Here is a 16,883-nt window from a genome sequence, read left to right as displayed (position 1 = left end):
TGGCAAAAGCACGGTGTTAGTACTCCAAAACACAATTTTTTACTCAAATGGCTCAGTTTATTAAAGTTACAGTCACAGCAGATGATTTAATGTTACAATATTTATGATATGGCAGCATAAACAAATTGTGGAGTTCTCATTAGTTAGTTACCTCACTCTGTATAATTATACGCTCTGTCACAGCTGATTACAGATACCATTCTCATTGTCTAATTAGTTGTTGATTGCTGGTAGTTTCAATAAAACATACTTTAAATAATATGTTAGTCCAGATCAGGTGTCAATATAACAGTTTGTCTACGTTTCGGTAAAGCTGTTGTTTATAAGGAAAAGAAATAAGTAGGCCTAATAAAGTAAGAAACGAAATGTGTAATATACTTTGGTTTGAAAAGAATCACTTCATTTTTTATGATCAAACTGTTTATTTCATAATTTTTTTGTTATAAATTTAAAATTTTAGATTATTTTAAAAACATTTTTTTTAATACGTTCAAGAGTGTTATTTATTAATTAATTTACTCTGACATTGGAATTTGAAAACGTCATACCTTTTTTTGAACGGCTTTAAATATTCAACACAATAGATGATTAAAAACAAAATTAAAGACGTAAGGCAGTCGCGGGACTGACCCACAGAAGTGACTACTTCTTATAATGGATGCGTTATTATTATTATACCTTATATACTCTTCATAATAATTCGGGAATCTTTTTCAGAAAGTTTTACCTTGTACAAAATTGAAAAAATACAGAGAGACATGCACGACAAATCATTACAGTTATTAAAACGACGCCTTTGTTTGCCCTTGTTAAACATCTTGACACCTTGATATATATACTTTTTGCGTATAGAGCCATTACAGAGCAATAACATCGTTACTACAGTAACGATGTTATTTATTTTTAAACGTATATATTTTACTATATACAAATGTTCTAAGGTGATAGTTATGCACTAATAATTTTGTAACTGTAAATTGAAAAGGGTAATACAACAAGCATAAGGGGTTAAAATTTCCCAACATTTCCGAAAACGCGTTTAATATATTTATGAACAAAAATACCTACAGTCCTCCTCCGTAGACTAATGGTTATAGTCTCGGCTCTCTCGCAGAGATCACGGGTTCAAATCCCGGGGAGGTCTAATCATGTACTATGTACATTAATAAAAAAAAACCCAGCGCACTTCGAAGCCGGCATAGCTCACGCTGAGGCTTTTTTTTTTTTTTTTTTTTTTTTTTTTTTTTTTTTTCCTTTGGGATATTGGGGGTGGATTCATAGATCCTCACACGTCAACCTGAGCTTATTGTGTGCCCTTAAATGAGATTTAAAATAAATACATACGTTTTCGTAAGTAATTCTCGCCTCATGTTTTATTGGCAAATACTATACTCCTCTATGCGCCGTTCCGCCATTCAAGTTTGGTGCTGAAAATACAAATTCCTATTGTGGTTTTGTGATACAAAAAAAATAATGTTCTTACGTCTTGACGTCTGGTCAGTACTCCAGTATAAACTTTGGTTAATTGTCGCGTCATTGCAATGATAACGTTTAAAACAAAAAAGATAAAGTCGGGCAGTTTTATTTTACTATCCAAAGCTTATGACTAACATGTTAGTCATTCTAAGAAGAAAGAAAATTATTATAATGTAGACCCCCCTAGCATTGGATGTGACTTCACTAGAACTTTATTTTCCTCTGAGTTACGAAAGTTTTTCAATTTAGCACCTGGATTGAATTTATTATTATAGTTCAGCCTACTTTGACGATGGCCTATACATTTCCGATAATAAATCTTGTATTTTCTTTTGTTTTGATACTTGTCAGTTGTGACTTGGAAACAAATTCCGGGGATTCCAAAACTGTTTTGTAAGTATACAGTTTCTTATTATAGAATTAAGCAGTCTAAACTAATTGTATGTAGAGTTCTTTTTCATAAACTTATAAAACTATGAGGAAAATATTTTCAAACTAAGCAATAAGTTCAATGAATTACCCCTGAACAGACCACTGTGATATACACTAACCTAGTTTAAAAAGACCATCCCATCCTGATATTTTCAGAGACAGCACCAATTTTTGAAGTTGAGTTCCAGATTTTTTATACCATTGGCCCTGATAGTTTTTTGTTCCAGATTTAGGTAAGGGCTAGGCAAGTCGTTTGTTACAGATTTAACAGTATAATTTAAAAAACGTTTGAGTAATTTATTTAAATGATGTCTAACCTTTGCATCTTCTATTTAACCATCAGTACATCTTCTTTTACATATCTTCTTGTTGGCTTTAATACCTGCAGTATGATAAGCGGCCACCATGACAAATCGATTTTTCTGACCAAACAATAACTAACTGGATTAGTTAGATGTTTCATATTACGTTATAGTTCAGCATATATATATATATATATATATATATATATATATATTTATTTATTAAATGCAATAAACAGTGGTGTGTAAGATTTACTTTTAACTGTTTTGAATGAAATGCTTGTCTGACATCTTGTTACACAAATAAGTTAAGGGGGTCAGCTCGTCCTATCCTTTCCATGTTAAAAAGCACAAACTTAGGAACACACAACTCCAAAACCATTAGAGCTAATAAGCTAATTTTTTTTTTATTTTGATCCTTATCCTTATACCTAACATTTAAGTGATGGGTTTTTTGAATTAAATGAAAATAACACATTTTTAATTTAAAACAAAAAAATGTTGAAAAAAACATTCAAAATTAAGGTAATTATCATATTAACGGCCCGGGGCGGAAAAATACGAGTTTTGCTGTTAAAAACTTATTGGAATCGTCATATAGAAAAAAAAAGTATAAGGTTTGATGGGGTGGAAATGAGAAATAACAAAGTTCTAGAAAAATGAAAAATTAAAGAACTTTTCAGTAATATCTCCATGTTCTACATCCACGTCTATAGCCAATAGTTCAATAGTTTTGTGGCCAATGATTGAACCTCGTGATGACGTCATCGGTTGCGCCGCCATCTTTGCAAACGTAAATGAAAAAATAATACAGAAATGAGCAGAATTTTTGATCAAAATAAATAATGTTTGTCTTAATTCCGAGAAAAAAAATTAATTACGAGTGCCTCCGGCCATCAGCGCGAGGGCAGCACCTTCGGTGCTGCCGCGCTGATGTCAATAAAAGAAAAAACATCCCTCGAGATAGTAACCTATCAGTAAAATATAAAATACTAGAGGGGCTGATCAAAAATATAAATTCAAATGTAATGCAAAAGCAATTATGTAAAGTTAAAAAACTAAATAAAATCATGGAAAACTCAAATATATAGATGGATCAGAGAACACATACCATTAGTGTGTTGGCGGATATAGCTGAGCAGCGGCAACAAAAAAGTCGTCTATCACAACGAAACGACAAAGTCCCGGTTTAAAAACACACACTCGAACCGCAACGACGAACACATACACTCAATTTTAAAAAAATTCCATGTTCAATTAAAAAAGAGATAATTTCGTTTCGGTTTAAAACGTAAACTCTTTACGTGCCCTACGAAACACTCCGACACACACAATTCACTAGGGTTGGTTGAACTAGTGGATGGTTGATTCATCATTGTAAACGCACTCACTCAATCCGACCTACTGAACAACGATATCTTGTGTAGAACTGACCCATGCCCCCGGAGATAACTCAGATAACAGGTACGTTATCAGGCTGCTATCAGTCCCGGGCCGCAGATAATATTCAAGTAAACAGATTATCCAGACACAGCACACAAACTGAACATTAAAACATTAGGAACTTAACCACTTATCAATATACCCCCTAAAATCATGTTATTTGTCATTTGCACCCCCTAGTAGTACTATATATATTTTTTGTTCAGGAGGGTGAGCAGAATACGTTGGTAACGTCAAATTCGTGATTTGCCGCCCCGGCGTTTAATCTTACTGGTACGAAAATTAAAATTTATTTTTAATAAAAAAATATATTCTAGTATAAATAATGAATATCCCATCATTCATATTGTTCATTGTAGTGTAAATAACAAAACAAAAACCAAAATCAATGCAATAACTCAAGTAGTCCAGAGAAAATTGTTCCTAAGTGTAAAAAAATCTGTTTTTTTTTGGAAAATCGCTAGTAAACATCATTTAACCACAGTGACATAAGTAATCCTACCTTAGTGCATGCCTGGCCCATATGAAGGGTTTTCTGGATCTTCCTGCTCTTCATACATGTTCCTCTTAGTCTTTTCTTAGCAATCTCTCGCTGTTTCCGGCACTTTTCTCGATTTCCAACATATCTTTATCGGCGTTTTTAATCCGGGTCAAGTAAAAAGTTCTTCATTGTGTTTATGCAGATTGGGCCAGGGGAAATACCAAATTTACTCAGGATTTTACACTTTGTGATTTTGCCATCATTGAAGGTAGCAATGGCTTCATAAATTCCCAAGTCAAGTGTGTTCTTCATCACAAACGTCGATTTCGGAAACCGGTTCCAAATTATGCTGTTCAGGCTCTTGCAAGGATTTTGTGTTCCACCATGGAGGCACTTCCGCAACAAATGTTCTTGAGATAAATCTCTAAAAATGGGCTTTATCTCTGCCATAACTGTAGGAGGAAGGTTACAACAAACAATATAACCTAAAATAGTAGGTGTGTATTATATAAAGTGTGTTCAAGAGCACAATCAAAGGTTGCTAACCAACGGTACCAGTAAAAAATGCATGTGTGCTTTCACAAACTAAAATATCAATAAAACCACTAATACTCATCTTATTTAAATGAAATTTGTGTTAAATTAAAGGTAAAGAGTTGTAGAAAACAATTCACAAATAAAAAAAAAAATTAATTTTTTTGCTAAATTTGAGCCGAACCCCCTTAAAGTAAGTTCATCGTTATTGTAGTTGCGGCCATTACTCAAATATCATAACAATTATTTTACATTGTTTGAATTAATTATGGTACTTTGGTATTATCTGGGGTCCACTATTTTTGGACGATTGTTCCTTATCGGGGACCAAAATAAACTATTATATTGTGATATTTGTACTTTCATAATAATTTTTTAAATACCCAATGATTCATACTTTCTGTTGCCAAATCGCCTCCAAATAAGCCTAGACAAGCAACCCTTCAAGTAGGTCTAGACGTACGAATCACCTTTCACTTTCGAATAATTAATTGTAGTTCTTTTAGTTTTTGTTTTCATTGACTGTTGTGGGCTTGATTAATTTATAATTTCATCATGAATAATTAAATTCCCCTCTGGACTTTACATCGAACTAAAGGGGAAGGTTTTTTAATGGCAGAATACATGTGATGATTGTGAGTAGTGGCGGCTGATGGCGATGCTTCTAGCTCAACTCTCGCTTACATTGTTTCCTTTTGGGTGGCAGTGTACGACAACCGTTCATCGTAATGACTTGTACATTTCACAATAGGTTGAATAAAGTCTGTTGTTTTTAACACTAATTTATTTTGGACACTGATAAGGAAAAATCGTCCAAAAATAGTGGCCTCCAGATCATAGCAAAGTACCTTATTATAAACAATATTGTTATAAATAATATATTTAAAATAGGTAGTTTTAGTTAATTGTAAATGGCTGTATTAAGAATGGTTTTGTATTTAATAGTTTTGGTATTTCTAATCTATAATTTTATTTGCTGATTCGATTGTCGTGGTGGCCGCTTTTTATACTGCAACTTTAAATTTCAATTAACATTAAAATCGTCATACTTACACCAATGTGCAGAGTACAATAAGCATACCTGGTTTTGATATTGCTTAGGCCTATTATAGTCATCGATACTTCCATATATCGAATAACAGAACTATCAATAGATATCAACTTATCGTATTTATTATGGACGGCATAAATAGCAACATAAATAGTAAAGGGACCATAACTATCAAACAAAGAGTATTATAGGTAATATAAAAACTAATCTAAATAATAAAGAAACCATAACAGCAAAACAACCATATTGAAAACAAAGACTATCTTTTACCCTTTCTCAGCATGTATTTAAGTTGATACATCATCTTGACTCAGTCTACTCTCAGCAATATCACACACTCACTACATACTGCCAAGTAAATGAGTTAAACTAGCTAGCACAATAACTTGTTAAATGCTATTCTGGTTAGTTTTTTAAACTTAAGGTTAATTTTTATAATATGAAGTCACTTATCAAATATCATGCTTACAATCTAAAAATTGGTTAACCCTTTCCATCCCAGACACTTTTTTTTAATTTGTTTCCAAAAATCCTAAGTATTTTTACTAATGACATACCCAAAAATCCCAGGCTCTTTTAGTTCATTTTGTCGTATTATTTTACTAGAAAAAACCCATAAAAAATTTATTTATGAAGCAATTTTTAGTAGTTTAAGTGTTATTAGCTTCCTAAATATGTTATATATACTATAAAATAAAATATAAAAAAACGACATGCAAATATTTACAATAACTTTTTTTTAATAATATGTACTTACTAAAAAATATTTTTGAGGATTTTTTTTACTTTGTTGCGTTGTGGATGGGCATAAAAAAAATTATTTAACCAAGATTGATAACACTTTACAAAACCACATTTAACAGTCTTCAAAAAAATCCATACTTCACACTGATATGTTGAGAAATAAAAAAGTTCTGGATTTTTTTTAAATCACTGTAGTTCGGAGTTTTCCCAGTTATAACAACAATATGGCATATCATGTTCCACTTCTACATAACATATAGTTTCTAACCAAATATATTGAATGTCAATAGGCAAACAATGAATTATTTCATATTTTTAACTAAAAAAAAAACTCCTAATCCTAACAAAATAAAAACTAAAAATTACCATCCGAGTCAATAAAATTTTGTTTTTGTTTACAAACATCTATGGAAAGGATAACATTTAGTGTGCAGGCCCTTTTTGCAGTTAACACAAATAAAAGTAAACTTGTTTCTTTTCCTTCCAGTTCTTGTACTTTTTGCACTGCACACACAGCAGTTTTTTTTTCTTTATTTTCTGGTATTTTTTCAAAAAATGATTTTGTACCACCGTTGTTTGCATTACTGGCTTCATTTTGATGAGTACCTAGGCCTACTCCTCTCCCATGTGCCTATTTAACTGTCAATTCACCAAACCAAGTTTTGATATGTATTGAAGCCCTACTTACAGGATTATCTGTGTTGTTTTTGTACAATGTATATAAATTTAAGAGCATTCTAGAAATTATTAAATGTAAGTTTCTTCCAAAATTTTGATGGTTTTTCTTTCATTGAAATAATGATATAGCATCTGATCATTTCCATCAATCCCTCCCATAAAGTCATTGTACTCCCTTATCATTTTTGGTTTACTTGTAATACTTATGTTATTACCCCTCTCAACAACAAACTGGAATGAAACCCAACAAATACAGCTGATAAAATTCAACACAGTTGATGACACAACACTAAGAGAAAGAAGTAAATAAGTTGTCAATAATAAAACATTATAGCGTAATAAATCGATGTTTTTATAACGGTATATGTTATTGCGAACATTTATATATAATTTATATAAATATTCCGAGTTAATAAACATTAAAAAAAAAATTTTTTCTTAACGTCCCGGAAAAACCGGACGCCGGGATTTTTGCGATGTTTTTCGAACGTCCGGAAAACCGGACGCGGGGATTTTTTGCGATGTTTTTTCGAACGTCCGGAAAACCGGACGCTGGGATGGAAAGGGTTAATATATTGATTGATTATATCGATAGGTGTAACTAGGCAATATTGTTTGTTGATATCAATATAAAAAACTGGGTCCACTTATCGTACTCTACCCACCCCCTACTTGTCACATAATTGAGCCCCTTAGATCCCTTAGACTCGTACTACACAAATTTGTACTGTGACAATCACTCATACAGAGTTTGACGTTCACCTACCTACAAAATGGTTAGGTCACATGCATGGCTGGTTTGCACTAGCACACTATAGCTGACTGCATTTATTTTCCAATACATCCTCCAGTGTATAATAAAAAGTAAAATCAGATATTTTTTAACAAACTCATATACAATTTATATTTATAGATGCTTTAGTATCTCAACATTACCAGTGTGTTACAGAGTATGTAGATCATTTTTTGAAAGAAATATGTTATCTCAGTGTTATATTCGTATGTTCCAGGATGACTAAGGATGACAATCACTGTGAAGAGTTGCTGGAAAGTTTTGCTTTGGTGTCTGCCAACTACACCTTCTGTGCAATACGTTTCGCTCGGCCTATAAGACTCTGCCAGTTTTGTGTAGAAAAGTACCTAAGTGTTGAATCAGTACATTCGGACATTCTAACTGTGAGTGCCATTTACTTACTTGAATAGTATGGTTCATTACTTAGTTTTTACTAACTATTCATAAACCTTTTTGGATCTACAACTTGATAAAGTTCTCACTCGCACACTAATCATTCCTATACTTCAATCAGTTGAATGTAAATAGGAAAACATAAATATTTTCATGAAGATTAAACATAATATGGTTATAGCACAGCCCCTAGAATGAGTATATATTATGTTTTTCAACCTCCTAATGTTTTAGAAGTAAAGCTTGCCACCTATATGATTTGCAAACCCTAAAAGAATTAAATTATATTTTTATTTTTCAACTTCCCAGTGCCCTAGAAAGATTAAATTTGTCACACATGTGCCTAATGTCGTATTAGCAGACTAGGTAAAGAGTTTTTACAAAGATCAACCACCCATAGGAGTTGAAACTGGTTTACCATTGCAACCCCTAACTGACGTATTGGTCTATTTGAGTGGACTACAATTTCCTTAAGTTATATTAGGTTATCATGGGATGTTTGTTTAGTAGTATTTACCACATTGAAAGGTATTTCATTCCAAAATAGGAATAATAGCAATATGGAAGAAGTTCTGTTTTTTTTTTTTTTTTTTTTTTTTTTTTTTTTTTTTTTTTTTTTGTAGCATTTTAGTGTGTCCAGGAGACGGGACCCCCCTCCCTTTCCAAAAACACTAGAGAAATTGTAAAAATTCTGTAATTTGTTTTCAAATCTGTTGAAGAAATAACCTACCATTGGGTTATGCATCTTATATCCCTCTGTTTTCTACTATGCTTTCTTATAATTAATTTATTGGCTACAAAGTTGAGGGTGATATGAAACTGTCTTAGTTTGATAGAGGACTTTTCATCACTGCTTGCCAATGGGATCTCAAAGTTCTGTACTCGGAAATGACCTTGTCTCTTTTCTCTCGTTTCTAGTTAACATAGTTTGTTCTGATATGAAGGTCTAATAGTTGTGGAATATCTGACATGGCTGAGCAAGATATCTGTACAATATGGTTCAATCTAGATGTTTCTGATGTCGAAACGATGTAGCCTACTCAGTCCATTTTGAGTTTCTAAATCACGACTTTTTTGTATCTCTTTTGCATTTTTTGGTACTTTGGGATTATACCGACCACACCCAGACATGAATCGTTATTTCACATTTCGTTTCTACTGATTACTAGATTAGCGTAGAACAATATTTCGTCAATATAAAACAGGAATTGTCTTATCGCAAACACCTCCCCATCCTCAGACAGAGGTCAAAGTCGAGCGTCTAGTAGATAACGTGATTGCAGAGTCTCGCCGCCCGTTCAGGCTGGTGCATTCGCTTTGTTGTACTTCCGTGTTTTACCTCTACATTTCTCCAAACACAAAAATTCAACAAAAACAAACATTTACCAAACTAAACTTTTTATTAAAAAAAAACACTCAAAACTTGTTTTTATTCTTGATCACATTCCGCCACCCAAAATGCGAGTGCCTCCGGCCATCAGCGCGGGCTTCGACAGCACCTTCGGTGCTGCCCCGCGCTGATGTCGACGAAAGAAAAACATCCCTCGAGATAGTACCTATCAGTAAAATATCAAATTCTAGAGGGGCTAATCAGAAATATAAATTGAATTGTAATGGAAAGGCAATGATGTACCGTGCAAATCACGTGATGCCCGCGCGGGCCTGCCGTAATCAGGATTCTCGAGAAAGATAAGATAACAGCGACAACAATACCGATCACAATACCTGGAAATGCTTGTAAGTTTGTAATTTTGTAATTGAAGAGTTGTTTTTTTTTTCGTTCTATCATGTTTGTTTCTATAAATTTCTATTTTTGTGTTCTTCATACTGGTGTGGTCGGTATAAATCCCAAAGTACCCCATTTTTTTTGACGTACATGACTTCTGATTAGTAGAGTCAAGTTATGAAAGTGTCAGACTTCAAACTCTGCACTGAGTGGAGGGTGAACTGGAGTAAAACTCATTAGTATTCATGTAGTTATGTGTACTATTATAGAGTTCAGAAAAGTGTTGTACATAATAAAAAAAACTGTTGGATGAGAGTTATGAAATTCTTGTATCCAAAACAACTAAGCATTTGTATAAAACACACCAAATTTAGTAGTTTACAATCTTCTTTAAAATTTGTCACACATAAATTCAGCTGTACCTAGGGTGTACCACCACTACGACTACTAATTACTAGGTGCACCACAGAATTCTATTCTTGATCCAACTATTTTCATATAAAAAAATTATATTGGCCTAGTTAACGAGCCACACATGGAAATTTTCCAGTGTTCTAAAGACATTATCTACAATAATCTGTTAATCTAGAAGTGGTTCTCTAATGAAACACTTATAGAAAGAACTCAACTGCTTGAGACGGATTGATTCTGTAACAATAACCTTTCGATGATTGTGTCCAGGACCCGAATAATATCATGATTTTTGAATGGGCTTAGTGCTGCTTTATTTTCCCGTTTTATAATTTTAGTATAATTTTTTTTTATGATTAGCTCAACAAAATATGTATATTTGAAGTAAGGTAGTAGGTATTAAGTTATGAAATAGTCAATAAAAATAATTTTCAGTTATGATTACAATTATAAAACGTTAATTGAGAATACATATTTGAACTTTGCAGCTTGAAGACGAGGAAGGAGAGCAGTGCAAAGCGAAACTTCTCAATCTGGACAGGCTACAAGTTGTGGAGGCTGGATTTAACTATGTTACTGGTTTATGGCAGCGGGCAAGTTGTAACAGTGAGTAACCAGAAATTCAATTCAATTCAAAACAGCTTTATTCACTTAGCATATACAAGAATAGTGTCAGGATTTAATTCACGTTCTTACTAGATTAGAAAAAAAAAAAAACAAGAATACATAACAAAAACACGAGCTATATCATGGAAATAGAAAAATTTTAAAATACAATTTATTGTTACAGTTGTTAAAAAGGTTACAATTAGAACAGTTAACATTAAAATTAAAAGTCACAACTTAAACAGTTACAAGTAAAACAGCATTTGGCATAAAATTGTTAATTATGGAGTACTCTGTTTTAATGCAATGTGCAAATTATAGGGTTAGCACAATTACCTAGTATTCCAACAGCTAAAGTATTCATCGATTTTTGAATAGTGAGGTTTTCATAATTGCTTTGAGAGGACTAATGTAGTCATATTAACTATTGGATCATAAAATGTGTAACTGAAAACTCATTTTTCTTATTTTATTTGTGAAGTGCCTTCAAGACTGTTAAAAAGTAAAAAATTCAAAAATACATAAAATTTAGTATTTTTTTCAAAATATTTGCAATGATGTATAGTGCCACTTTATGTTTCTTTTATAATTATGAAATGTTACATTTTGAATTATATAAATTGATAATGATTACAGAGTGTTTCGAGACCGACTCTCAGGGTAACCCAACAAAAGAACTGAATGAGAAAACTAAGAAGATTCTGCAACTTAGTAACGACACCCAAACTTGTATAGAAGAACACCATAATGACACTTACCCAGCCTTCTACGACCCAGAAGTTTGCACTGTGTGCAAAGTAAGTATATAATCCAGCAATACTTCCAGTAAAACTACTCAGGTAACATAGTTATGTTCTACACATAATGATGATATGTATGTATTTTTTTATAGGTACTTACTTACTTGTTGATCGTATGACTAAAGAGTGCATTTCAGTTTAGAAGTTTGAGTGTAGGAACATATTTTAGTTGTGTACAAGGAGAAAAATCAGCTGAATATGGGGTCTATTGCTTGAGACAGGTTGAGCTTTTGTGTACAAGAGCATTATGAGGAAGTTATGAGTTAGATACATTTGTGATGTCTTTTGATGACTAGTATCTCATAATAAATGTAAAACTTTCTCTAAAGCATGTGTGACAAAATTTAACACACCGATTGTGATGTCTCTACATCAAAATGTGATGAATATGTTAAAAATGTGTGATAAGAAATTAGTACTGTCATACGAACAGACTTCACCCCTTCACGGTTATATATCACCATTGCATAAAAATGTGCTATTTACTTAATATTATGCACCGTTATATTGTTCCTATTTATTCTGTTGTCTGTCATAATATTATCTAAAAAGCATTTCTATGACTACCACGAACTGTGCATTAGTTCTGCCGTTTTCTACTAGATGTCAGCACTTCCTTGGTCCTCTGGCATGACTTTTTGCACCTTGGTGAGTTCGCTGTAGTCGCAGCTACCATGTGTTGTTGCATGTCACCAGTCCTGGAGTATTTTATGGTTTTATGTATAGTGTTTATTGTACCATGGAAGTATCTGACATACTTCGTTTGCAACGATGACATGGACAGGGATAGTGAAAAGAACTTAGTGGTTGATATGTTTTTACAGTTTTTAGACACTAAAAATAACTTTTTTCTATTACAAAGTATATATTTACACTGTACAAACTTGTCTCTGTAAAAGACAGCAAAATATCAGCAAAACAACATTATTTTAGGTATTAAAAATACATTAAGAAGTTAATATAAAGTAAAATATTCAAAGCTACAGTGTATGTTTTATTTTTATGTTTATTACAGAGAATAGATAGCAGTCCTAAATATTTTTTTTTAATAGAGCTTGTATGCTTTTAACAAAAGTTTAACATCAATATTTATCAATTAATTATCAACAGATTACTTGAAGGGAGGGAATCCTTATGTGAGTTTCCTTTGTTTGACACTTAGAAATCATCAGTCCATCCAAGCACTACACATTGTATTGTATCTATTGTATTATATTGTAAATTTTCCAAATGATAATATCTAATATCTGTCTTAAACTGTAAATATTTCTGACAAATTACAATTAATTGGTCATCACATATATATGTATGTATGTATGTGTGTGTATATATATATAATTTCAATAAACATTGAATCGCAAAAAAGTACTTGCTCCGCCGGGAGTCGAACCCGGATCTCTCACTTGCCGGGTGAATGTGCTACCACTACACCACAGAGCGCTTACTTTTTTCCGATTCAATATATTTTGTATTTGGCCGTATCTGTCACATATGCGTTTTTAAATAAGCAAAACTAAACATATGATCGGAAGACACATATGTTTTATATATATATATATATATATAAATAATACAATGTACCAATTTATAATAAACCATGTGTATTTTATCAAATTTGTTGGGCAAAAAGAGATTTATTTATCTGTTTTACATAATTTGTCAGCTTTGTATTACTAAATTACTGAGAGTGTGTTTTTTTTCTAAAGCTAGGTGCTTGGCCTGTGTTCTATATATTTTTGATAACATACCAGTCACTTTATACTACTGGTGTATTAAAAGAACCAATATTAAATTTATTCAATACTTTGGCCTGCTTTGTTATTGTAAATGACAATAAGATTGTTCCTCTATCAAGGACCCTCAAGAGCCTTATTAGAATCGTTTTACTGCCCTTCCTTGTGTTTATATGTCCATCCTGTGTGATAACTGTTGATAAAAAAGATCTCTTAAACTTGGGATGTAGTTTTCCTGTTGGTCCAAGAAAGAACTGTATTGATTTTGGGGTCGAAAGGTAAAAAGGGAAGTTGGTCTGACTGTTGTTTGTCCATGTGATTACTCTCTCATTATGTTTTATCAGTTCCTTTTCATACTGTGTTGTAACTGTTTATTAATATCAAAAACTTTGTGAGTATGTAAGAGATATGCCATGTGTTGAGACCACATTCAAGTGTGCACTTGGCCAGTAACACTCCACTTGGGAGTAAAAGCATTCCAAAGTGTTACTCAAAGTATAAAACTATGCATTTATCAGTAGATACCACCACCATACAAAACTAGGATTTGTACATGGACACTACTGTGATAACTGAAGTTCCAAAATACTCTGCTAGATGTTACAATACATCAGTAAAAATATTAATTCTCAGTATGACAATTTCAAGGCTTTCTCACATGGGGCTATGTGACTAGCCATTGCATATTTATAAAAGTGGATTATACTTACTTACTTACTCTTACTCCCCATGGCCATGGATACCCTAGGTGGTATAATTTGGCCTCGCCAACCAGCTGCCTCCATCTCTCCCTGTCTTCACAATCCCCCTGACCCGCTCTCAATTTCCACAAGTCCTTCTCCACCTGGTCCTTCCAGCGAGATTTTTGGGTCTACCTCGAGGTCTTCTTCCAACTGGATTGTGTTTCCAAACCTCTTTAATCAATTTATCATCCTCCCTCCTCATCACATGGCCTGCCCACCGAAGTCTCCTGCACTGCTCTTTGCTTCTCCTACAGCGTCTGGAGATTGAAACATCTCTCTGATTTCTTGGTTGTGCCTGATTCTCCATCCATCTCCATCTCTAATAGGTCCAAAAATTTTCCTCAAAATTTTATTCTCGAATGTAACCAATTTCTTTCTCTGCCCTGTTTATCTATAATCCATGTTCTCTGCTCCATAAAGAAGAACTGGTCTTATAACAGTCTTATATATTCTTAATTTTGTTTTGTAAGACAGTAATTTTGATTTTAAAAATATAATTTAAAAGTGGATTATAGTAAACATAAAATGTTACATGTTTAAAATCTGTTGGCTATTGTTTTGTTTTTATTTTTTTAAACAGAAATTTCAATTGCAAAGATTGAAAGTGCATGTATGACAGTTTTAAAAGATAAATGTATTTCCCAACCTTCCGTAAATTTCAGTGACATTTTTCTACCATTAAAAAATTATGAATTGCAGACCTTATTTTTCTACATAGTACTTTTATAATTTATTAATTTTTGGTCTTTACAATTAGTAATAAATTTGATTCTAACTAACTATTTTATCATGTTTTTTTATATTTTTTATACATATGTTTTTCTGTAAGCAGTAACTGATGAAGCTTTAACCAGCAAAAGCGTTTTTATAATAAATTAAAAATTGTGGAAAAATAAAAAATTTCTTTTATTTTAAAATTACTAACAGGCTTACTCTGGGCTGTTTCAGACCCATATTAATTATGGTCTAATTGTCTGGGGTGGTTCTTCACAATCACAGGAAAATATTTCTGGTGCAAAAAAAACTGTGTCATAGCATGAGTTACTAAACTTGAACATTGTAAAGAATTATTTATAAACCTCAGAGTTAATACTTTGTTTCTTCTTTGTTTTTTGTTAATGCAGAGGCATTATTGAATGTTTGTTATATTTAAAAAATTACCCTGAGAAAGTTCAATTAAGAAATGAAATACATTCTTATGATAACTAGGATCAGTTGTCTTGTTAATGTACCATCTCATAGGTTAAACAAAAGTGTTAAAAATCATTTGATCATGTCTTGCAGGTTATTTTCCTCTAACTGTGAGGCAGTTAAGCTACTTTAAGTTTAAAAACAAGATTAGTCAATTTTTTTCTTAAACAAGCATTTTACTCAATTAGTGAGTTTGTATCTAAACAATGGACTGAAGAAGACTTCTGATCATAAATCCTAATGTTGCCTATAATTGTGACTTGCCTAATACATTTTTAATGAAATGTCTCTTTGGTGAATAAATATTCTACTCTATTCAAAGACCTGTAAATTATACTTCAATTGAAGGCCTATGAGTTGATTTTAATGTTGAGTGGTCTTGATTTTCTTTTATCCTGTTTCTAGTTGAAAATCTGTGTGTGTTTTCCAGATGTGATTTTTTTTGTTATGAATATCTTTTAAACTCAACCCCACCTAATACGCTTAATAAAATGGTGTATTGTGATTCAAAGACAAGTGTGTGACTAATAATAGTTTAACTCGTCGAAGTATCCTTTAAAAAAAGTTACTAGTATAATATACATTATTTTTTTCCAGAAATACTACGTAGAACTGAACTCTTTCTACGACTCCCAGAAGGAAGACGGATTCTGTATGGACATTGTCGATATGATGAACACTACCAGGTCACAGTGGAGCACGGGTCTACGTTGTTGCTTGGACCGCAAGCAGCCAGAGTGGGTGTTCCTCGTGTCCACTGCAGTGTTCACCTGCCTGCCACTGGTCTTCTACTTGGCCGCCTACATGTTTGTCACCAGCAAGGAGCAGACTGTTCTGAGGCGTAAGTGTCTTGCAAACATATGAGTACAGTAGATTTACAAACAACTAAATGGTTGGTAGTAAAATTGGTATCAATTTACATTAACGTGACCAAGGAAAGGTATGTTCATTTTTTTTTTTCCTGAAAATTAAAATTTTTCCTGAAAAACAATATTGAAGAAAAAACTCGTCTGCAACAAAAATCAAAGGAGCTACGATTTTCTTAAATCCTCTGAAAACTCCGTTTTTTGACAGTTTCCTATAAATCCGCCGGGCGTCTGCTCAAACTCAGTATAGCCAGATTTTAAAAACCTATTATCATACCAACAACGAAGAAATTATCGTACTTTCATAAATAAAAATAATCAGTACCAAACACATTTAAATGAAAAAGTGTGTTATGTTCGTATAAATAAATTATGTTATAATTTAAACTTTTGGTTTGTTACTTGGATAAATTTGTCAAAATTCTTTCATGGTTACGATAATAACTACCCATCGTGTATCTTACCGGCGCATAAAATCAA

General features: G+C 32.5%; 1 protein-coding gene across 1 annotated transcript; it reads left to right on the top strand.

The window, feature by feature from the left end:
• Positions 1–1,469: 1,469 nt before the first annotated feature.
• On the top strand, positions 1,470–16,378 carry LOC124373743 (osteopetrosis-associated transmembrane protein 1-like; the record flags this gene model as incomplete). The annotated part of the gene is given in 5 exon segments (XM_046832088.1): positions 1,470–1,869; positions 8,152–8,317; positions 10,953–11,070; positions 11,707–11,867; positions 16,135–16,378. Coding segments are annotated over 5 exon segments (790 nt in total), but the record flags the coding sequence as incomplete, so codon positions are not given.
• Positions 16,379–16,883: the final 505 nt, after the last annotated feature.

The sequence above is a fragment of the Homalodisca vitripennis genome, unplaced genomic scaffold, assembly GCF_021130785.1.
Source record: "Homalodisca vitripennis isolate AUS2020 unplaced genomic scaffold, UT_GWSS_2.1 ScUCBcl_6265;HRSCAF=13399, whole genome shotgun sequence".
NCBI lineage: Eukaryota > Metazoa > Arthropoda > Insecta > Hemiptera > Cicadellidae > Homalodisca > Homalodisca vitripennis.
The sequence above is the reverse complement of the archived record's forward strand: the minus strand, read 5'-3'. Positions and strand labels throughout refer to the sequence as shown.